Here is a 24,004-nt window from a genome sequence, read left to right as displayed (position 1 = left end):
CAGAGCCACTGTATTGTACTGTCCACTACATTTTATACTCTGTAATACTGAGACACTTTGTGGACATCTGATATCTGCTGCTCATTTATTTATTTTGACTGTATTTAGTAAATCATTTTTGCTCAGTTTTATTGTGAATTTTAGCTATTTTACTTAATAAATCCACTTTCTCCTTCTTTTGGTTGATCCCTTTGGGGGTCATCACAGATCATCTGCCTCCATTTTACCCTATCTCTAACAGCCTTTTCTGTCACACTAAGTTCTGTATATCCTCCTTCACAATATCTTCTCTTGTACTCTTGCCTGGGAGCTTCATATTTCATATTGTTTGGCCAGTATATCCACTATCCCTCCTCTGCACATGTCCAAACCATCTGAGCCTCATCTGTCTAACTTTGTCTCTAAATATCACCTAAGCTATCTCTCTGATATGGTCATTTCTAATCCTGTTCATCCTGGTCACTCTCAACAAAAATAACCATCACTAGAAATACACTGAGTGAATTTATGAAGCCAGCTTTTAAAATAGTTTTTTAAAATACTGATGCATTGTATTTTATTATTTTCATTTATATTTTTACATATTGAGCACCTTTAATTAGCTTTTAGCATAACATTCTGTTGGATTTTATTAAGAATTTTGCATTTAGGCCACCTTCATTTTTTAAATGTTATTTTATGTGATTAATTGAGCTCATTTCTTTCTTGCATTTTATTGTTTCCACTTTATTGAAATATTTGTTTTGCTTTGTATTTCTTAGATATGTATTCATTCTGCCTTATTAAAGGTATTTTGTTTTAGGTTATGTTTAATGTCATGCTGACATTGCTCTTTGCTCATATGCTTTTAGTGCTATTTTTTGTTTGTTTTTTTCTGTTCCTTTCTTTTCTCATTTCTTTTCATATTTCTCACCGTGTTCATTATCTAATAGTTTGCGTGTTGTTTAAATTAACTGATTAGAAAGTTAAAACGAGACATTTGTGTGCGCATGCGCCATGACGAAACCAAAAATAAGGAAGTTGATGTAGTTTATAATAGGTGTAAACAATGCTGTGTTTGTGGCGCCGCTGAGAGCATTCCGAGCTACATGGACACAAGTGTGCTGTTTGTACATACCTCAGATAATGGTGAGAGAAGGAAACGCGCATTATGTGTTCGCGACTGTCTGTTAATGTTTGCTAGCTTTTGATAGCATAACTTCTAAATGGCTAATGTTCTAGCTAATTAGGTAACCAAAGTTCGCTAGCATTAATGCGCACTGGTACACAGTAAAATAATGGCGATTTGCTACGGTAAGTCAGGGTTTGTGAATTTAAGTGATGCTAGTAACTCTGCTTTATGTCGTATTATCGTAGTTCAGTGAATAAGGGAAGTCAATATTGCACACGCACCCCTACCGTCTTATTAGTTACATATGTGTATATTATATTTCCTTTAATTTCTCAGTGTTTTTTTTTAATCATTCCCCAAATTACTAAAGTTAATTTTTCTTCATTTAAAAAATAAATGAAGAAAAAAAAAGTCATCAAGATAAGTCCCCCTGAAAATAATTTTGTGATTCACTACGACATTATTGACATAACCCTGAGCTTTCCTGATCACAAATGGCTCTGTGTCGAATCGATGTGACAGCTGTCAGCAAAATAACAAGATGTTTCTGATTGCTCCTGTATACTGTGTTGATATAGCGTCCACAGTTTTTATTCACTGACTTAGTCTTCCTTTTTGGGATCCAAATTAAACACAACACAGGCCTTAAGAGAAATCCGATCACAGGAGTACTCAGATTTCTCTGAGTTCTTCTGGGGTAGGTCAGTGTTTCTGTATTTATTTTGGTTTTTATATTTTCTTTATTTTCTTGAATGGATGCTGCGTCATGTGAAGCAGAATAATCGGTTAAATTGTTTTTATTAACACTGACTTGCTTATTCGCGATGCATACGAGAAACTGTGTGTGGAATAGAAGCAGTGACCCTCACAAAATTCTCTTGAGTTGTTATCTGCAAGGATTTGTTACTGAAAAGATGGGGGCGGGGGAGTTCCCCTATTCCTTTTCACAAAATCTCTCTTCTATAATAAATACTTTAAATCAAGCTATTCCATGACCTTGCCTGATTTGAATGTTAACCGGTTTATCTGAGGAAGTTATCTGTTCACTGTTTACATGTTCAAGCAGAAGTGGAAATGAAAAGAGCAGATGAGTGTATCCCGGTCACTGGCCTCTCTGTCTTTTTACTGGGATTGCCATTTCAGCGGCATTTCATGGTTCCTATAAAACGTATCTGTGTTGAGAGCATGTATAAGTTTGACGACTGTGATGGATGTTGAGTAATCTTTTCTATTTCTAAATGCTTTGGGCAGTTTTATAAATCAGTGAGCAGAATCCTTTTTTTTTTTCTTTCCCTATCAATGTTGAGCTTTAGTTGTCAGGTTGTTTTTCTCTGGATAGATCAAAAATAGACGGCTCTCCTTCAGCTCACGACACCGAACGAGATAAATGTAGCCATCTTGGATGATTACCTGTCTGTGCTTCTCTCTCCAAACAGCTTCTATGCCATAATGATGACAACTAGAAGCAACATGCTCACTGCTGGAATATCTAACAATAAGGTCAAATACTCACGGCTGGCTGCTGATGATGATGGTTACATAGACTTACAGGTGAGAGACTTTGTAGATTGATGACAGAATGTTACTAAAACATTTCTCCACCACCAGCAGTGATTTGTTATGAATCGTTAAATAATGATTCTGTGTAAAAGCTGAGGCCCTCTGTAATTAAAATGACTTTGCAAAAGTTTTAGGCATGATAAATGAAGCTGCTTTCAACAGTAATATCATGAGTAGGTCGTACATAGTTAACTTACAAACAAAGTGGAGTAAACGTGGAAGACAAATAATGAAATTACTGGGTAGTGTGATCACTGTTTGCATTTAAAAGAGTGCCAGTTCTCTTTGTTATATTGGCATTATTTCTAAATTACTTGCCAGGTAGGTTGTTCCAAGTATCTTGGAAAATGTTCACAGTACTTTGGATTTAGGCAATCCCAGCATCTTTCCATGTAATCTTAGGAAGAATTCATGATTTTGATATTAGTACTATACAGAGGAGCTTTCCAATTGTCATGGGGCAAGAGATATTTCTTGTTGCTAAACATGGAAGCAAGCTGATCTGGAGATGGGGAAATTCTAATTGCATTAAAGTAGATTAGATTGAGTAGCTGCCTCATGAAATCATATGATATCAATATATTCTGATGTACAAAATTGAAAAGTAACTATATTTTTCCACAATTTCACTTTTCACAGTTCAAGAAACCCCCTCCAAAGATCCCATACAAGGCGATTGCACTGGCAATATTCCTGTTTCTGATTGGCTCTTTACTAATTATCTTTGGGGCCCTTCTTCTGGCAGAAATCATACCGGTTGAGGTGAGTTTGGTTAGTGTGTTTAATATCTGTTCAAAAAAATTTACATTGATGGAGCCTTTACACCAAAAATAATTTTACTGTAAAGAAATGAAGGACTTTGTCCTTAAACAGAAATGATGTGTGAATTCACAGAAAATGTCATATTGTGCACTTTGTGAAAAAAAAAAAAAAAAAAAAGAAACGTTGAATAAAAAAAGTAGATACTAAAAATTGAAAAATAAAAGTGTATTTGTTACTTGCTCTGGTGAAATGCCATAGGTTATATATTTTGTTATTAAGAAGAGTAAAACTTATGAAAATATAGTTTCAAAGTTTAAGCCTTTAAAATGATCCGCATTTTCCAAAGCCATCCTGTGGGCCAGATTGGGACCCTCTGGTGGGCTTTTCCTGGCCCATGGGCCATACACTGACTTTTCAGTGAAACATGTCTACAGCCTTTAGGTTGAAAAACAATTTCCTTGTCTGCTGCCAAAAAACGGTTAGTGTTTACCAAGTCATTTTCTTTTGTTCCTCTTTTCTGAAATCCAACGGTAAGGCTTGTGTCAGGAATACAAGCCCCCAGAAATTCATTTGTGAAGGAACTCCTGTCTGAGCCGCTCCTGTCTTCTTCTGTTTAAAACGTATTTAGAGCTACAGATGGGTTTGTCACCCATCAAAGGGAAAACAAAGATAAATGTTTAGCTTCCAAGACTTGGATTATGTCTCATCCTGGACTAACTACTATTTCTAATGGGGATTGTGATTAAATGTTCTTTTTAGTCTAGGACTATGCTCAAAATGATTATGAAGCAGGCTGAAAGTTAGGTTTTTCACTGCCACATGCTGCCAGAGCAGCTTCAGTGTGCTGTCATGTTATCACTGATATAACAACGCTATGCCTTATTTAGCATGTACAACAAAGACACAAGCCAAACATTTGTGAGAGCGCGAGCAGTGTGTCGGCCTGTGCTAAAAGGGTACTACTTCAGTAGTATTGGCTATAAGAGATCAGACCTTCAGATAAGCACAATACTTTATAAATATGCAAGAAAACTGTTCCTGCTAAAATGTGGAAACAACAAGCTTGTTTCACCATTTCAGGAAAAAATGCAGTCGAGTGCACCCAGGCTATGAAAGCACGTGAGGAGGTGATGTGCAATCCAAAATTAAACAAATGACTCACCTGAGCATCACTGGAGCAATTAACTGCACTCATATGACTGGAAGAGTAATCACAATACAACACGACAGATAATAAAACTGAAAGATATTTTATATGTGACAACAATATACAGTTCCTTACAGAGTTGGACTGACAATCTGGTGTTATCTATACTTTTGTTGTTAAAATGTTATGTCTCAAACAAGTACTGAATGCTTTTTATATTTTTAGTAGTGTGTCACACAAACAGTAAATATTGTCAAAAAAATTAAGACGTCTTTGGGGGTGCTATGGTTCATTTTGAGGTATACTTTTACCTCAAATTTCCAGGGAAAACTTTGCCAAAGCTACTTTTGTGATTACATTTGATTCATGCTGTGTCACTATTGTTGCAAAATAATGCTGCTGCTCCTGCTGGCACCTTGTGGCAAAAGATTCACACTTCAAATTAGGCAGTCTGTCAACATTGACCGGAACTCATTGGAAAAGAAGGCTGGAATATTCCCTTTACTTTGTATTCACTAATAAATGTTGCTGCCTGCGAGCTGCAATCACAGATACAATGTTCAGTACTTCTTCTATATCAAAAAAATGTAATTATTGCATAATTTCCATTGTGATATATTGCGTGTAATTGTAAGACTATGTTGCCCACCCCAAGATGGAATGCAAGTCAAATAGATATTGTCCTATTTGGGACTTTGATTAGTGTGGTGGGCACCTCTGTCTAACACAAGTTCAGTTTCTCAGAGGAATTCATTAAACCATGAATCGACCCCTTGTGCCCTGTGGATGGGGGCTTTGTTATACTTAAAGATGAGAGTAGGATAGAAATGTTTCTTCAAAGAATAACCATGATTACTGAGACCAGCTTTGTATCGATCCTTTGCGTGGAAATGCTAGAGAAATGCAACCGCATGCCCTCGCTGTAAGGGTCAAATCGTCACCTCTCTCTGCATGTTACTTTATGTTCGTGTTTCTTCTGCAGCTTCCCTAAGATTTATGTATCCAGAAAATGTTTTCTACATCATTTGAAGGGCATCATCTATAATGCATTTCGGTGTTTGAAGAATAGTTTGTAGCAGTTTTGGAAATATGTGTTTCCTTTCTTACTGACAGTTGAAAAACTACCCCATTCTCATTTGAAGGTGGAGTCACCAGCTGGTTAGCTTTGTTTACCTGCTTAGTTGAACGATAACAGGGTGTGCTTGCCAAGATATGAAACTGATTAATGAGCATCTTAAATCCACACATAATCTGAAATGAATCAAAACCTAAGATGACAAGTTAGGATTTAATTGGGACTCACGTGCCACAGTATTTCTGTCTGTTTCTATGTTGTCTTTGGACAGAGCAAGAATCACTATTTGCCGATTTTTTTCTTTTTTTTATATAGCTGCTGTCTGTATTTATATGCTTAGCATACAGCCATTTGTGTGATATTATTCTAAAGATGTAACTCTGACAAAAGAGAACAAATAGTCTTAAACCACTCCTCATTTCTTTGTGTTTTGAGGGCAAAATGGGAAATGAGTATAGCGATTTATGGAAACGTACAGTATATAGGGCAGAAACAGTTGGTAGAATTGTATTGAGCTTGTAAGTCACTGTTTGGTATGACCACCTTTATTCTTCAACACAGCCCAAACCCTCTGAGGCAAGCTTTCTTGCAATTTCTTTAAGTAGTCTTCAGGAACAGTTCTTTAAGGACATTCAGAGCTCTTCTTTGGATGTTTGCTGCCTTTTGTTCCATTCTCTGTCAAGATGATCCCACACTGCAATGTTGAGGTGCAGGCTTTAGGGAGGCCAGTCAATGACTTTCAGTGTCACATTATGTGTTTTTCTGCCTCAGCCTTTTCTTCCTGTTTCCCTTCCTCAAGAATGGCTTCTTGACAGCTACCCTTGTACAGAGACCATTTCTGATGAAGCTTTGGTGAACAGGTGATGGATCAACTGAAAGGCCAGATGCATCTCTCAGGCCATGTGCCAGGTCTTTGCTGGACCCCCCCTATTTCTTAAGGACATAACGTTCAGAGACCGATCATCTGTTGTAGATGTTCTTTTGTTTGTTTGTTTTTGTCAGGCCTGTGCTGCTTTTGTCCTCGTCCTTGTCTAGTTTCTTCAAATGCCTTTATTAAGCACACACTGCATAGCATGTGGAGATACCCCAAGTTATTGGCTAGCTCTTTGGGAATAATATAAAATACTATTATACACTTTTAAAATGTGTTATCTTTGATATTTTTTGACTCATATGAAGTAAGTTGCTAGGTACTAGTAACAAAGGACCTAAAGATACAGTTTGACTGGTTGTTTACGAAGTTGTCTGTTATGTGTAGCCTTTCCATTCCTTGAGTTAGATGTTATCTGCCTGACTACTTGTTAACAGAAATATCTCAAATATCTAATCAACTCAGTATATCTAAAGCAACTCAGTGCACTTAGCCTTCAACTTAGAGAATGGTCCAAAAAAGAGAGCATATCCAGTGAGCATCAGCTGATAAATTTGCAGCAACTGTGTGATGCTGGCATTGTCAGTATGGACCAAAATCTCTAGAAGTGTTCTAGAGACTAGACCACAGACTCCTGTACCTTGATGAATCCATGCCAAAAATAGATAAGACAGTTCTGAAGGCATAAAGGGTTCCAGCCTGATTTGCTGACAAGAATAAGTAAACAAGACGGTCAACAGGGGCGATTTTAGCCCATTTTGGGGGTGCTGAAGCACTCCCAAAATGGGTACAAGGTCAGGAAGAACCAGGTAAAAAAACAGACAGGGAATAGTGACAGGCAAAACAGAAACTGTTAAACTGCTTGAGAGAGTTGATCACCAAAAAGTGATAGACAGATTTGCCAACCTCAAGGTGAGGCGACATAGTTTAAAATAAAATAAAAAATCTGCAGAGCCATATTACTGCAGTAAAGATCTTTTCATACATTGTATACATTGTACCATAGGCAAAGTTGCCTCCATTTTTATAATTTTATTTATCAATATTTTGTACATTTCAAGGACTCTATTTTTGGAGTGTATTTTTATATATCTGTATTATATTATACATACACATTAAAAGTGAATCTCTGTCCAAAAAATGCACTCGGTTAACTTCTTACTCACTATGATCATAATCATCATTTTCCCCCAGTAATTAAGGTTAGGATATGTATTTTTTTTATTCCAATCCATTCTTCATTTGCAGCATTTAAATAACCTTTATCTGATTTGATGGTTTTGTTACTGACTTTTCAAAATATGTGTTTTGCTTTTCTAAATTAAATTGTTTTAAAATGTACAAAGCAGTAATGTCATGTTTTGTGACGAGGACCCAGGCACAGAGAGACTTAATGAATTTAAAAATCTTATGATTTAATAAAGAAATTTGCAGACTTACTCAGAGATGGTAAAATTATGATGACTGAAAACGGAGACGAAGACAACAGACTATGAGGACAGGGAGGAACAGGGGTTTAAATGCACCAAGGAAACAGTCAGAGGGAACTTGGGACAACTGGAGACATTTAAGGATGCAGGAACTGACAGACATGGGAAGACGTCTCATCGTGACAAGTAAAGTTTATCTTGCCTGGCTGGGCAGCTCTCTGGGTGCTCAGCACCCCCAAAGCTCTGATCCTAGAATCGCCCCTGACGGTCAATCTGCCAGATATTCTTGTTATACATGACTGTTTTTGGTACTATAAAGACACTTCTGTCTGCACTAATAAAGCACTGTTGGTATTACCCAGCCCTACTTTTGACACACAGTTGGAGAGCCAACAAAAAATCCAAACTTTCATCCTGAGCAGCAATTAAAACACCCCTGCTGCTGTTACTCTTGTTCTTAAATAGCTATAATTGAACAGCTGTCCTGAGATTTTATAGTCCTGCTGTCAGATTTGTGCTATGCTCTTGCTTTTACTGGTCTCAGTGCTTTTATGTGTTTCTGAATATAACTAATGATTTTGATATTTTATAGCTTGGAGTTTAAACTTCAGTGGAACCCCTCCTTTGGGGTTTTTGCTTCCTAAATTCATGACACTGAGGAGATAACTCAGCCTACACATATTCGCATTATCAGTGGGAGGGTAATGTGAATTTTTTTTAACCTACTCTGCAGATGGTATTTGCAGAAAATTTGATCTGACGTGAAGGAAGCATCAGAGTATATGAGTCTGTTGTACTTGCCAGTTATCCCACACAAGTTAAAATGGCATATCTAATACTAGGAGATTATCCAAGGTTCAAGCGATAGATACTACAGCAATAGAAATCAGACAGGTTTGTTTGCAAGAGGCTGCATGGGTTTGGGGCTAAAATAATGTTTTGTGTGTGTGTGTGTGTGTGTGTGTGTGTGTGTGTGTGTGTGTGTGTGTGTGTGTGTGTGTGTGTGTGTGTGTGTGTGTGTGTGTGTGTGTGTGTGTGTGATAACAGTTGTTATACAACTGGAACCATGTCAAGGGCTTCAGTGAACATTGTGTTGGGAACCTTTGACTCAGCCTAGTCAACCATTGTAGTGGCAAAAACAAAGAAATTAACCAAGGGAAAAGAGGTTGAAGGAACGCAGCCAATTTAGGCAATAAATTCCTATTTATTTATTTTTGAAGAGTCAAGGGTCAGTTCACCCAAATTAATGCAAAGAGACTGAAATTAAAGATCTTTTTTTCACTTCCTGATCTTCTGGGACTTTTGTATTCTTTGCCTGTTCTTCCTTAATGATTGGAGCTTGCTCACTTCTCATGGTGGTGGCTCAGTTATCATGTGGCCTAAATATAGGGCCACTGTCATGCCAACTGAGCCATCTCGTTTGGCAGGTGAGGAGAAGTCGCCTGCTGACATCCATCAGAAAAGGTGCTGTAAGTGGACACTTTACAAGACAGATAAATAGAACATTTCAGAAGCTTAATACAGACAAATGATCGACATTACCGCAGCCCAGTCCCTGTATTTAAAAAAAAAAAAAAAAAAAAAAAAAAAAGAAGAAGAAAAAACTGGTTGAGGGTTACAGTGACTCTGAGCACAAGACTGCCATCTGGTGGTAAAATTAAACAAATTAAACACATGTCTTTGGTGTTGATGGCCTTTGCCTCCTGGTTGTTAGATGCCATGCATATGAAATGACTTATCATTTACATGAAATCTGATGTCAGACTATGAAGTCATTATGGCTGCATGCCTCATGAGCGTAGAGTGTGTTCATGTAATGCTGACAGGCAGTGTTGAGGTAAGTATGTTAAAGCATGATGGAGAACATTAGTCTTTAATGACTTCCTCTTACATTCTACTACTAAATGCAATATTTGGTATTCAGTATGTATGAAGTCTATCTAAACTTGGTTACAGAATGTAATAATGTGAGCATTAACGAGTATTTATTTAGGTAACTAACTGAAATCATAGTGTGTAAATTTCTTCTGATTACCAGATTTTCTTTATTTTTTTCTTGATGTTTTTAGCATCCCGACCGCACTATTCCTGTCATCATCATAGGGATACTCGTTTTTCTTCCGGGATTTTACCATTTGAGAATCGCCTACTATGCTGCAAAGGGTTACCGGGGTTACTCCTATGATGACATCCCAGACTTTGGCGACTGAACCAAATACCATCCAATCATCCCCTATTTTTCCTCATTGTGTATCTTGGTGCCTGCTGTTTTCTGACTGAATGTATGTATCAAAGAGTAAAACCATATAATTTTAGGATAGATATCTGTATTTGTCTGGGTGGGCTTACTGAAAGATTTATGGTGTGTGTGTGTGTGTGTGTGTGTGTTTGTTTTGGTTTTTTTTTCTTCTCCTAACTTTCTTCCTAAAATGTGGCTTGTGTGTTCACATATCTGCCAAAGCTTTACAGAAGTTAGAGACTTTACATATATATGCAGCTTTATTAATATTAAAACACTCAGTGACTGGTGGATATCAGTCCATCTGCTTACCTGAAACAGCACATCAATGTTTTTGCTGTTACGCACCTCACTACATACATTAAGAAATGATCAGTGAGTATAGATTTTGACAGATGCCTTTAATTTACTATTCCTAGAGTGCACGACTGAGAATCGGTGTGATTATTGTATAGTACTTTAATGATGTACAAATAGGCATCTTGTATTTTAAATTTGTGGCTTCATAATGTGTTACATCGTAAAAGACGATGGGAACTTGCATGTCTCCTAAAGATTGTATTTGTATTGCTATCAAGATTTATTACTTTAATGATGTTAAGTATATTTTTTAACCAAAAAGTATCACTTCCCTTAAAAAGTATTGCCTTTTGTCTACATTTGCTTGGTTTTGAATATTTACCAAAATGTTATTTTGCATACACTTGCTGGAGTTAAAAATATTAACAACAATAAAAATGAGACTACAAATCTACAAAAAAGTTTGATGTTTTTTGTTTTTTTATCCTTTGTGATTGTTGGGTACAGCTGGATTACATCCTCTGCAAAGTCTTTTTTTTTTATATGCTTTTGATGTCAGACTGCATGAATCAAAACTTGAGTGTTTAGCAAAGAATCATGACTCACTTTAATAAATAATCTGTGTTAACATGTGTCTATATCAAAAAGCGAAAGACGGGGATCAAAAAAGCAATTTTAGGAAAAACTTTCACTAAGTTAAAAAACAAACAAACCCCCACACATCTGTCCTTTGTCTAAGAAGTACATCTGCTCTCCCCGTTTGGCCACCAACATCAGGTAAAGGACACCCTCTTGTGGTTACCGCTAAGCTGGATGCCATCAAGGGATTAAGGGCTAAAAAAAAATCTCCTTTCATCCTCTGCCTGCACAAACAAACACAGTTATTAAATCAGCATTGGCTCAAACATCCAGGGGCTTATAGGACTATGGTCTGTCAGTTTACTTTGTTTTGCTTTGAGCCATTTGAACATAACAAGGAAACAGGAGCAAGCAGCGGAGGGAGGAAGGAAAGAAGGGAGGGGGGAGGTTGGACTCGGGCAGGAAGAGCACAGTACGTCGATCCCTCGCTGTCACCTGTAAGTGAAATGAACACCTGTTGCCGGTGGGCTTTTAAAAGGAAAACGCTCAAATTTCAGGTAGTTTGCAACGCTACAAAGGAATAAGGCCCGTTTTTAGTTTTTCAGCCACTGACCCGGTGTCTACAAACTCGGGCACAAGTTGGACTAATACTCGAGAAGGATGTGTTTTTAAAAGCAAAATCTGCCAGCGGCTAAAACGGAGCTACAGGTAAGAGAAGTAAGAAAAAATAGAAGATGTTAATGATTTTGAAAGTGTGTCTGACTTCCAGCAGCTTTAAAAGGATGAGAAATTAATGCTCGGAGCTCAAACTGTGGAGTGCCAAGTTCCCTCTCAATCCTCTGAACTGTGGCATGCATTTAAACGTCAGTAATGAAGTTTCTATGGGGGGATTTTCATTCTAATGCGCAATATGAAACTGACAGAAACTCAGGAACAGCCATTTGCCATGAGTAATTTAAACGTCCCAATGCAAACTTAAGTGTGTTTTCTATTGTTTACATTATTTATTTGTATGTTGTTTTTCCTTTATGGCTGTTGCTTTAATTGAGAATGACAACCTTTAGATTATTAAAGAATTTGGAGTCACGTTATTAGAGAAAAACAGGGCTAAGATATTGGCTGTTAGAGCGTGAGTAGATAAACACCGTACATTCACAAGGAGGGGATTTTATGCCGCATATGGATACAACTTTCACAAGCAGCAGTGCAATATGTAGAGCCAGAACCAGCATATAAGAGCTCATATTTTTCTGCTATTGTCTTTGTATTGAACCCACCGTCTATCTTTATTTCACCACTTATGGAAGAAATGGTCTCATAACTTTCCGAGACAAGCATCATTTAATGGTTTGAAATTCTATTCCTGGTTTGAATTGAGGTTGCTGATGTGCCAGATGGGTGCAGTTTCCCGTTATATATTATTTTCCATAAAGTTTATATCATCAGAGGGAGCAGAGTGGCAATTAATTCAGCAGGACTTGGTGGCACCTGAATAGTACATATGCAATAAACACTTCAGATCTGACACCTAAAGTGGATTGAAGTAGATCATTATCTACAAAACTATTTCATTCCCAGTGGTTTTTTTTTTTTTTTTAGCTTCTGCGTTCCAGTGAGCCCAGTACTGATACTGGAGAAAAACCGACAACAGTGTAAATAAAAAAAAGTCATTCTTTAGGTTGAATAACATACAAAACATCTATGCAAGGTGGTTTCTTCAGTGTAATACACCTGTGGAAACCATCAACTGCTCAGTGTTTGAAATTCTAGTTAAAAGTGCAATGCACCACAATATAATGGTCCTTTAAAAAAGGAAAACGTAATGTATTAGTGTATCCCTTTACAAAACAGACAGCTGGGACTACATGAACAAAAATCTAATCTACTATGTGTTTATGCATTTAAATTTTGTAAATACAATAGTGTTATGATTCAAATGTTGCTAAGTCATGATTGGTCCCTTATTGTCACCTGTTAACAAACTCAGCCCCTCCCACTTTAAACCACAGAGAAGAGCAAAGGCAGACAGGAAGAAAGGAAACGTACAAGCCCCTACTATGGTGAAATACCCAAAACGTGTGTAACTTTGGATGAAAATTGTGTACAATGTTTAGGATAAAGCTGAATTTAAAAAGAAAAAAAGTGTTTCAGGAATTTAAAGCAGAGCTGTTGTGATCATTTCCAACTTGATATTTTTATTCTTGACTCTGCTGAGTTTCTTTGCACGATTCTTGCTTCAAAGTACTAATTCACTGTGGGAAACAAGCAGTTTCAGTTCCTCTCCCTTTAAGGCCACTCTCCCTTAAAGCAAACAGTAGATTTTGAACAGAAGCATTTAGAGCAGTCTGAATCCTTAGATTTGGACTTACAAACATTTGTACATATGCTCACCTCATTTGAAACATTTGGCCTTGTATATTATGAGCAAACACTGCCCTAATGTTTGAATTTCATCTGATTTTAAACCTTGAGTTGAATGAAAGCAATGCTTTCATGTCTCTTTTTTTAGACATGAAGACCTTAACTTGACACCAATGATTTAGACTTTCATGCAGAGTTTATCCCTTTCATTTGGAATGACAACAGCCTCTCCAAGCCCAAAGATTAAACACTTTGTCATAAAATCTTTAAATGAAGTAAAGATTGTGGCATTCACCTGGATTCACAAAACGGCTTCTGAGCAGAGAGATGCAATACCCACACTGCAAAAAAAAAAAAAAAACTCTTTATTTTTCCAGTTTTCTCTCTCAATTCGAATGCCCTATTTTCGCTTAAGTGCACATCAAACCAAGCTACACAGAGAGGTTCCTATTGTGATGGAAAGTGTGTGTTTGACTTTGAAAATGGGCTTTTTCTAACCCATGTGCAAGCCATGAAAAAATACAATGTAGACTTACAGGGTGGGTTAGAGCAGGTTGATTGCCAATGCGCAGTATTTATGAACTCTGAGAGGGAGCTGACAGTCAGCACTCATGACATGACAGCTCACATTTGCAAAATTGTCAGTAATGAGATCAGCACATGGTCTTGGGATGGGTCCACGAGTCATGGGAGCTTCCTGTGGTGCCTGGCACCAGTGGATTGGCCGGAGTTCCCTAGGGCTTTTGTTGTCTGGCCACATCTGTGCTTAAGCCATGGGACCTTTGGGGCTAGTGGAGGGCACTGCTACCTGGGAAGCTGCGGAGACAAGGGTGTGTGGTTGGCTTGCATTAATGTTTTGGTGCATGCTACGTGTCAAAGAAGTATCCATGTGAATGCCAGTGCACAGGAATACCACTGCAGAATATTGCACTGTAACAAGATGATGTCATTTTAATGTTGTGGCTGATTTGTGTATATGCAAACTCAGTAGGAAGCCAGAACTGTGGGACTTCAAAAACCTACTTATTTTAGATCAAATGTTAAAAAGTACTTTTTACGTAAATCCGAACTCTTTTGGGAATAATTAAAGTTATATAGCTTTTTTAAAAGTTGTGGGAATACTATATATTTTTTTCAACTAGTTTGAGACCAAACCACGCAAAGTACTAAAAAAGAAATACTCTAGAGAGTTGGAAAATTTCGAGTCAGCACTGAAAGCACTGTATCGACCGGTTCAATATCAATACCAGTATCGTATATATGTATGTATGTATGTATGTATGTGTATGATAGCTTTGCCATTGTGAGACTATGCCATCATGCTATTATTAATTAATGAACCGATGTACCTAACTGTTAGTATTACGATGACTACACATTCTTGGGCTTGCTCAGATTTAAATCCACATACACTCTACCATAACAGCAACCTTGGAAATTCTCTGCGTGTCACGCTGTGTGAGCACACTTTGAAAACTCTTCAAATATGTGATGAATACCTGATGTTAAAGTATGTGTTGTATTCATCTCAGTTGGAGGCTGTTCGGTGCCCTGAGCTTTAAAGTGTTGATGGACGTGTATCACATGTGATTCACAGCGCAAGCTTTGCTTTGGATTACTGTCTTCACTGTGTTTCCCTCACAGTTGCACTATAATCTGTTTAAGTCCAAATCCAACCCCTATGGATGCCTTTTAGTGTGATTCGGGACCATGCCTGAAGTTTGAGTTCTGCAGCGCTATAGGAATTTAATATTTATAGTCATGCCTTTGGATTAATGATTTTGTTTGTCCAAAGCTGAAGCACCATTTTCTGTTAAACGCTGTTGTTTACCTCTTTAGGTCACAGCAAATGAGCAATTTGACTTCTTTCCCCTTTCTACTTGCACTCTGGTCAGAGGCTAATGTCCAATTTACTGTAGCTTGCTGGCAGATACAAACAGCCTTGAACAGTTCTAACCCACAAAACAAATACCCTTGGTTTCATATTCTCTAACGGATGCAGCACCTGTTGTTTTCCAAATCGATACCAGTGCTATTGTAACAGACATATTTTGAAAATAGGCCCAAACAAGCAGGGACCACAGCAAAATGCATGGATGAGAAACAGAATGAAAACATTTATGCAAGAGGAGCTCCTTTATCTTTAAGTTTTAATTGTGGTAGGTAAAAGGAGAGCTGGCTGCTGATAAATCTGTGACTGTGCCCTCTGTGATGATTAATCAGCTGCTCCCCATTTCTTTCCTTATGTAGATTAAAATGGCAACAACGCAGAATTTCAGCAGCAGCATGCCTGTCACTGACTTTTCTATTTCTGCCAGCTGATAAATCTATGCGAGACAGGGCGCTTTCTTTTGTGAGCTACTGGCTCATTTAGTATAGCTTTATACATTTTCCAGAGTGCTGTGCTGTCACCGTGCTTGTGTTTATGTGCATCCTTTCAGTGTCAGAGGAAGGGATAATACGTCTGTGGGAAATGTCTAGAGACCATCTGTGTTACCATGGCTGAGAGCTTCACCTGTGCGGGCCGCTTTGTTTGGCATCTCTCTGAATTTTTGGTTCAAATTTAATGATGGAAAATGTCCTGCAGTTGATTTTTTGCCCCCCCCCCCCTCTTCTTGCTGTAGCCTCCCTTTCTTTTCCCTCTCTTTCAAAAATAATCTTTCTTTTAACTCATGTGGATCCACTTTATTGCCTTGCTATTTCACCATTCACATAAATAAGCCTTACCTTGTCAAGCAGTAAAACTATAAACATTTTTATTCAGCTGAAGCTTGCACGTATTTGCCAGATGCGGGGCAGAGGTCTGGTTATAATTCTTTAATCAGTGACTTGATGACTATCTGTACTCTGTGTTGAATCCTTATCATCTCCATTCTTATTAGTTAACAAGAGGCAAATAAGGGTGATAAATAATAAGTAGATGATGCTGAGCATCTGTTCATTAAGAGCCAAATGGGGAAGCTGAGTCATGGCAACAGGGAGTCTTCATTTGTATGTGTGTGCATGTTCTCACACTGTGTGAGGGAGAGAAGCAACAGATTCATAATGTTGAAGCTTTACCTTGGCTTGTCATACTCAGTCTCAGCAAACATGCAAGGCCTAAATCCAGCATAATAAGTTCAGGATAGACTCTGTTGTGTTGCTTTGCATGAAGCCATCTGGATGAAGGGCAGGAGCAGGGGAGTGTTCACTGTCAAACACTTTGCGATCAAATTTTTTATTTTTTTGCCTGACTTTCACTTTGATTTTGTGGAAAATCTGTGTGTGTTGTTCTGTTGCTGAAGTATGTGAATATGTTGGAACAAGCGCAGCAGCTATTGACAGCCTGTGTAATTATTTGTCTTGAGTTCAGACTTTGTCCTGGTCGTGAAATGAACAATCCAATAAAAGCCTTATGGTTATAGAGAGCTGATAAGGCCTTTGCTGCTCCTGCTACTGGGTCAAGGATAATAACATTGCTAATTATCAGGAAGTACAGAGATCACTCAAGATGAAATCATCTTCATGAATCTGTTACCTTTTAAAGTCAACACTGTGCTTACACCCAGTTTGTACAAACTACATAGTCATTATACATTAGAAACAACAAAGTTTCCATATATATTTGATAATATTCAGGTGATGTGATTCTATACTGATCATTTATTGTTGATACCTACAATTTTTAAAACTTTTGAAATGTGAAAAACAGATTTCCATCACAGGGGGTATTTGGGTCAGTACTGTATATCGGCAAGAAGAAATACAGTCTGAAAACTGTCAACGAAATGGTAATAAATTTGAAATCCTGTGAGTTTTTGACTCTCGTTTAGTCAAGAATTTCAAAAAAGAACAGGTTTAAAGTATATTTGGATTTCCATTTTATGCTTTTTCATAAATCACCTGTGACATTATGAGAGAAAGGACATTATTTTTTTTTTCACGTTTATCACTTTTGTCCCTTGCTCGGATGTTAAATAAGAGTTTAAATTTAGCCATTTACTGGTGTTATAATTAGATACTTTGATTCATCTTTGTAGTTTTCCCTCTGTACACCACAACAGTCGAACCACAATCAAACAATTGAGATGTGATTGAAATGCAAAGTTTCAGTTTTAGTTCAAGGGGTTTAACAAAAGCATAATAATAATAAATAAAGCAGATAAATATCTGAAGTTCATTCCAAAGTGTTGAACTTTTTGTTTTGTTTCACTGAGACACTCATTATATGATCCAAAGAGATTTTGATGCAAGCAAAGGAGGTCATCATCAGGCTGAAAACCAAAATAGATCTATCGAAGAAAAAGCAACAACTTTAAAGGTGGCCAACTCAACGTTCTGGTACTGTGTATGTTCTTAAAAATGAAAACTTCACTGGCCGGCTCAGCAACACCAAAAGGCCAGACCAGAGAAGATAAGTCAAGTTGATGATAGCAGAATTCTTTCTTTGGTTAGGGAAAGCCCTTTCACAACATTCAGCCAAGTCAAGAACTCTCTAAAGATTGTAGGTGTCCAAACTACTGGTTATACTTAAAAACAGGAAGGACATTCTTCCTAATACATTCTATCACTAACAGATGATTATAGTAAGAGGAAAAAGTATGAAGAAGGAAAGGAACAGCTCACAATCTGAAGCATGCCACATCATTTCTCAATGGCATGGGAATGGATGACTGCCAATGGACTCGGGTCACTGGTGTTTATGGATGAAGTATAAGGATGAATTCTGAAATGTACAGGGCTGTACTCTCTGCTCAGATTCAGCGAAATGCTGCAGAACTGCAAAAATGATTAGATGGAGCTTCACAAGGTGATGGATAGTCACCTGAAGTATACTGCAAAAGCAACACAAGAGAGTACATGGAAGGGAAACGAGGTCAGTTGGCGACCCTGTGTGTAGAAGCAGAGCAGAGAAAAGGCCCGGACATGACACAGGAGTTCAGAGCTTTGTCTTTCATCAGTTGATGGCATTGTTTTGCAATCTGCAACTAAGGAAATCAAAGGAATTGAAAAGCTTGGCAGAAAGCAATTCCAATTGATTGGACATTTTAACCTGAATCTTAGATCTGAATTGGGACAGTTCCAATGCCCTAGTCAGTAATGTGCTGTTGAATAATTTAGGCAGAGTTTTCATTGAGCAGCTTCCATGAAACTGTGAACTGACCTGAAAATGACCCATCATCTTGATTTCCTCACTCCTGTGTACATATTTGATCACATCTGAGCAGGGATTACTTTGACTGGATTGAATCAGCTGCTGCCTTTTGGCATTAAGTTGCACTCCGTAATGCTTAACTGTAGCCTGCGCTCCATCAGCTCAGCTCATCTCTGTCCTTGAGTGCTGAGTCTCCTGGCTGCTTCAGCCAAATGTCTTCATTGATGTGCTCTAAATAAAACACTTAGATGTCACTTTGCACGTGACTTGCAAAAGATTTATTTGACATTTATGACATTTACTTTCAGAAAACGATATAAGGCCGGGGAGCTTTCTGGCTGCAGAGGCCGCTCTGCCCATTTGTGTAATGATATGGGATGAATTCCAGTTATTGGAAAGCTGTATAAAAATCTGAATGCTCCTTTCCTCGTGTCTGTAAAATTATGACAGAAGTGGCAGCTCTGGTGTAGACTTTTTAGTTTGGAAATCTGTCACAGATGGCTGTCTTCTTGTGTGCAGCCAAGCAAGTAATGTGATTGTGACAATTGTGTCTCTTTTGCCTACAGATTGAACATGCTGCAGGTTGTATGAGTGACAGATATGGGGTCGGCAAGATCTTATTTGCAGACTTTCACTGTGGCGGTGGTTATTTGCCAATTTCGTAAGTTTTTTTCAAATATCATTTTGCATTCCAGTGTACTTTCTCCATTTGCTCACTGTTATCCTTTGCTTTGTGAACTAACTGAAGCATATTCTCTGATTTTGCTTACAACAAACCCAACAGTAACCACTGAAGGTTTGACCTCTGAGGTGCAGGCAAAGGCTGGAAGCTCCGTGGAGCTCGAGTGCAGACTTCCGTCATCAGACCCAGCAGTTGTGTCCTCTGCATCCCAGTACGTGGTTGAATGGATTCGACAGGGATTTGACATTCCTGTTCTGATTAAATTTGGATCTTATGCACCTCGGGTACATCCACAGTATGAGGGTAAGCATCTGTTACTACATGCATACACTGTTTGCTGTAGTTGATGCCATTGTCTCAAGTAGCTTATCTTCATACTGTACATACATGCTACTGATGTAAAGTATAATTATTGTATTTTTATTTTAGGATTTACTCTAGATATTGTATTGTAAGAATATTAGCTTAGCTGAATTAGCTTAAGAAGCTATTGGACAGACTGTAAGTGAATCACGTAGAGAAAGTTTGTTTCTCCTGTTAATGATGGCTACTAAATTTGATGATCCCCTGCATGTTGGTACTGCTCTTTTTTTTTTTTTTTTTTACAGGTGTTATAGTTGTTTCTGTATGTGAATATGCTTTAGTAAGGAACTTAAAACAATGAAGGATTCTTATTTGTTGCCATTGTCAGTACAAAAGACACTCAGTGAATTTAAGTTGAAAATATTAGAATGATGGCTGAATATGACATGGTTTGGTCCAAGTTTCTTTTAACTGAAAGAATGTAACCAATATCAGGTTCTCAGAATACACTCAGTACCACACCTTGATGTCCTTTTCAGACCAATGTTATATTTGGAGCTACTGTTAAAGGAGGTGAAACATTGCATCATCGCCTATTGTGCGCACTCTGCACACAGCACAGAGAACAAAGAGTCTACAGGGGGAAAGAGCCTCTATAGTCCAAGGATACCTTTGTGTGGCTCCTGTTATCCTTTAAAGTTGCAAACAATGGAACAAATGTGGAGAAAAAGAAGGCATGTCTGGGTTAGTCAGATCTTTCTTTTGTCAGGGGCATTGTTTTTCTTTTCTGCTGTGCTGCCTGAAGAAAAGTTCAACCTATGGACCTCTTCGGTGTTTTTGAATTTCTGCTTGAGAACAATGTCGTCATAGAAAGAAAAATGCCAAAGGAGGCATGATGATCCCACTTCAAAGAGTAAAATTAATTTAAACAGTTCAGCTGGTAGCACAAAGCAGACAGCTAACTAACACTGAGTTGTTACCTTGTCATTTATTTTCAGTGATGAGAATACCGATAGGGGGTAGATAGCAGCAATCAACATTTCATTTGTATAATTACTGCTATAGCAATCCTCTTCTGCAATATTCTTCAAAACCCTTCTTACCCACTGTTGCATCAGTCTCTATAAACTCATTCGATGTGACTAAAAACTGTTCATACCGACACGAATCATTTTAAAATTCTGGCAGAGCTTCCAAAGCCACCAGATATATCAGATTTTTTTTCTGAGGAATGTGTATTAAAGATGAGGAACAAAAAATGTAGACTGTTTTGATCCGGTGCAGTTTCAAATATTGCACTGACTTTAAAGGTGCATGCGAGGAACTAAAAGAAGAAGTGGAATCAGAACTAAATGAAGTATGCGAAAATATAGATCACTATCACTAAAACTTAATTACCGATCATTTCAATATGTGATATTCAATTCAATTTCAATTCAATTTAATTCAATTTTATTTATATAGCGCCAAATCACAACAACAGTCGCCTCAAGGTGCTTTATATTGTACAGTACATTGTACAATAATAGATAGAGAAAAACCCAACAATCATATGACCCCCTATGAGCAAGCACTTTGGCGACAGTGGGAAGGAAAAACTCCCTTTTAACAGGAAGAAACCTCCAGCAGAACCAGGCTCAGGGAGGGGCGGCCATCTGCTGCGACCGGTTGGGGTGAGAGAAAGAAGACAGGATAAAGACATGCTGTGGAAGAGAGACAGAGGTTAATAACAGATATGATTCAATGCAGAGAGGTCTGTTAACACATAGTGAATGAGAAAGGTGACTGAAAAGGAAAAACTCAATGCATCATGGGAATCCCCCAGCAGCCTATGTCTATTGCAGCATAACTACAGTAAGGGAGGATTCAGGGTCACCTGGTCCAGCCCTAACTACACTCTAAGAACTAAAACTGATAATTACTTAAATATTTTGGTGCAACACTTTTACACTCAAAAATAATGAGTAAATGCAAAAACAATCACATCTCTTAAATACACCTTATTAATTGAGTAAATCCAACTAAAATGGAATAAGTTGTTAACATACAAAATTGAGTAAATACACTTGAAAATGTAAGTTAAAACAACAGTAACCAAAAGTTCAAACTACATAAAATATTAATTAGGAAATGCTGAAATGCTTGGCACATTTAACCTACACCATTACAATTATTTGTTTTTAAATAATGGTTCAATTTACTTAATATTTTTAAGTTAACTTAAGCAAAAACGTTAATTACAATTAAGTGTGTGTGTGTGTGTGTGTGTGTGTGTGTGTGTGTGTGTGTACACACACACACACACACACACACACACACACACACACACACACACACACAGGAAAAAAGAACCACATCAGTTCAACATTGTTCACAATGATTTATTTTAAACAGCTTTTTTGTGAATCACACATTTAGCAGATTCCTTCTCTGAACACAGTGAGCTGAAATCTGTTCTACATTCAGTGGATAAAACTTGGATAAAATTTCAGTCACAACAGCCTTATATAATAAAATTGCATCCAAATTGGCATGCTTGATAAAACTCTGTAAAACTGGCATATTGATGCTAACAACAAGAAAAATGTACCTGCCATACAAAGAATAAAAGTGACTCAAGTGAACGCAGTGCTTTACCTTTTCAGAAAAGGTCAAATGACAAAAATAAAATTAAGATCCCAAAAAAATATAAATCCTGAAAAAAAACAAAAAAACATTTGCACTGTGACATAGTTTTTGAACATCTTGAGTCCAAAAAATTGGGAAGATTATAACTAAAGAGTGACCAAAAAACATCCATAATTTAAATAAAAAGGTTTCAAAAAGGATTGCGAAAAGAAAAAAAAAAAAACATACAGAAGATACTCTCTTCTGTATGTTCACCTTAATGTGAATCTGGAAAAGTTAATACACACATACAAACACAGTTTATGGTACAAACATTATTTATGAACAGGAATGTCAACACAATGTAATGTCGCAACTGAACCTTTTGATGAGCATTACATGTCACTTAACAAGTCTAACACTTTAAGAACAGCCCTGTGAAATTTTGTCTACAATGAACAGAGGTCATTTTTCAGTCTTTGAACCTTGACAGAAAGGTTTCCTGGATCCAGCTCCATGAACACTTTTTGAAATGCTTCAAATGTGCATGTGAAATTCTTGGGGTATTTCAGATCCAGAGCATAGCACAGTCCCAAAAGATAGCAACAGGCTTTGCTCAGATTCCCAAGTTTGCCCAGAACAGTAACGCCTTCAATAACAATACCCACATCAGTAGGTTCGCCTGACCTGTCTTGATTCTGCAGCAGGTAAATCTTCATCACCTCCTCAGCCAAAGCCTCTTCAACAAAGACAGCATCAGCACCGTCCTTTAAAAAGAGAAAGAACTGTTTTCAGCTCACATATTTCCAAACATTGAAACAAAAAGTTTCATTTGTATGACATTACCGGTACTCATAATATGTGGACACTGTGCTCCAAAATCTTTGAGCAAATGCTATTCTTTTGTATGCTTTGAAGTGTTTTTTTTTTTCTTTAGAACAGTATCTTAAAACTTTTCTATGATCTCACAAGCTAAAATAAACTACTAATATTCCTAAAACAGATTTATTGCACCAACCTCAAAGGTTTTGATTAAGGCACTTGGATCCTCTCCCAGATGGTCAATGAGACATCTGATGATGACTTCTCGTTTTTTCTCGATGGAATTTCCACTCTGTAAAACAGGAAGTCTCAACTGAGGCAAAATTTGCACATTTAAAACATGACTTACCATTTCTAGCTTAAACATAACAATTTTTTTCTGTTGTTGACCTGTTTTCACACCCACCATCAAGGTAAGAACACCTGTGGAGCTAAAATATTGAACAGAAACCTAAGAAAAGCCGTTTTTAGTGGAAGGGCCTCTTCAGTGCTGTGTTGGAACGTTTTTGTGGTTAGAAAATGCAATCTTCCTTACCTGAAGCAGAAGGTTTAACTGTGCCCTGTGGCGTTGTCCAGCAGCACCTTTCTTGGCTTGAAACAAGGACAGGAGTTTGGATGAATACAAGTCCAACGATGACATGAACTTTGGTTCAAGGTTCAGGGTCGTGATCCTATGAAACTCTGCACTGACCTGGATGGGAGAGGTAAAAAACCAAGGACAAAAAAATCTGAAGGCCAAAATTCTGATTCAATCAAAAAAATAATCTTTAAGTGGAACTACCATTTTTTGCAACCTGGACCTTATTTTCTAACATGCAAAAGATTAATTTACTCATCCAGACATAAATCCATATAAGTGGAGTTGTTCAGTATGCAGACTAAAGCCTTAACATAAAGTATTATCTTCCACTAAGCTTCTAAATTTTATGTTATGAATTGCTTGCACTATTTCCCTGTGAGATTGTATAATCTTGGAGGGAAGAGGCGGAGCCAGGTTGCCCTCTGAACCATCGTCTGCCAG

General features: G+C 37.6%; 3 protein-coding genes across 6 annotated transcripts in view; 2 read left to right on the top strand and 1 right to left on the bottom strand.

The window, feature by feature from the left end:
* The first annotated feature begins 987 nt into the window (after window positions 1-987).
* On the top strand, window positions 988-10,956 carry tmem230a (transmembrane protein 230a). Of its 2 annotated transcripts, none has more exons than XM_026174331.2 (4): window positions 988-1,128; window positions 2,548-2,662; window positions 3,311-3,433; window positions 10,026-10,956. In XM_026174331.2, the coding sequence occupies exons 2-4, from the start codon at window positions 2,561-2,563 to the stop codon at window positions 10,164-10,166; spliced, it is 366 nt and encodes a 121-aa protein (XP_026030116.1). In that variant the 5' UTR covers window positions 988-1,128; window positions 2,548-2,560; the 3' UTR covers window positions 10,167-10,956. The 2 variants fall into 2 exon arrangements, with proteins under 2 accessions (XP_026030116.1, XP_080160571.1); XM_080304445.1 differs by having other exon boundaries at window positions 1,057-1,293.
* Window positions 10,957-11,538: 582 nt separating this feature from the next.
* The window catches only part of igsf9a (immunoglobulin superfamily, member 9a), a 63,607-nt gene continuing 51,141 nt past the window's right edge, over window positions 11,539-24,004 (top strand). Inside the window, exons 1-3 of the mRNA XM_026174326.2 lie at window positions 11,539-11,782; window positions 19,136-19,230; window positions 19,354-19,554. Of these exons, the coding sequence (XP_026030111.2) occupies window positions 19,170-19,230; window positions 19,354-19,554 (262 nt within the window). The 5' untranslated portion in view covers window positions 11,539-11,782; window positions 19,136-19,169. The remainder of the gene's footprint in view (window positions 11,783-19,135; window positions 19,231-19,353; window positions 19,555-24,004) is intronic.
* LOC113025986 (uncharacterized) overlaps window positions 21,915-24,004 on the bottom strand; it is a 5,949-nt gene continuing 3,859 nt past the window's right edge. For 2 of the 3 annotated variants that reach the window (XM_080304444.1, XM_026174327.2), the window contains 3 exons: window positions 23,519-23,674; window positions 23,180-23,275; window positions 21,915-22,928 (listed from right to left, as the gene is read on the bottom strand). In XM_080304444.1, the coding sequence (XP_080160570.1) occupies window positions 22,611-22,928; window positions 23,180-23,275; window positions 23,519-23,623 (519 nt within the window). In that variant the 5' untranslated portion in view covers window positions 23,624-23,674 and the 3' untranslated portion in view covers window positions 21,915-22,610. The remainder of the gene's footprint in view (window positions 22,929-23,179; window positions 23,276-23,518; window positions 23,675-24,004) is intronic. The other variant, XM_026174328.2, reaches the window with a different exon arrangement.

Source organism: Astatotilapia calliptera, chromosome 7 (genome assembly GCF_964374335.1).
Source record: "Astatotilapia calliptera chromosome 7, fAstCal68.1, whole genome shotgun sequence".
Classification (NCBI taxonomy): domain Eukaryota; kingdom Metazoa; phylum Chordata; class Actinopteri; order Cichliformes; family Cichlidae; genus Astatotilapia; species Astatotilapia calliptera.
This window is presented reverse-complemented; position numbering and strand designations above follow the sequence as displayed.

What these genes read in the sequence shown, in the direction of transcription:
- tmem230a (XM_026174331.2), top strand. Translation starts at nt 2,561, where the DNA reads ATGATGACAACTAGAAGCAACATGCTCACTGCTGGAATATCTAACAAT. An exon ending in ATGGTTACATAGACTTACAG is followed by an intron (nt 2,663 to 3,310) that starts GTGAGAGACTTT and finishes CACTTTTCACAG; the next exon opens with TTCAAGAAACCCCCTCCAAA. An exon ending in CAGAAATCATACCGGTTGAG is followed by an intron (nt 3,434 to 10,025) that starts GTGAGTTTGGTT and finishes TGATGTTTTTAG; the next exon opens with CATCCCGACCGCACTATTCC.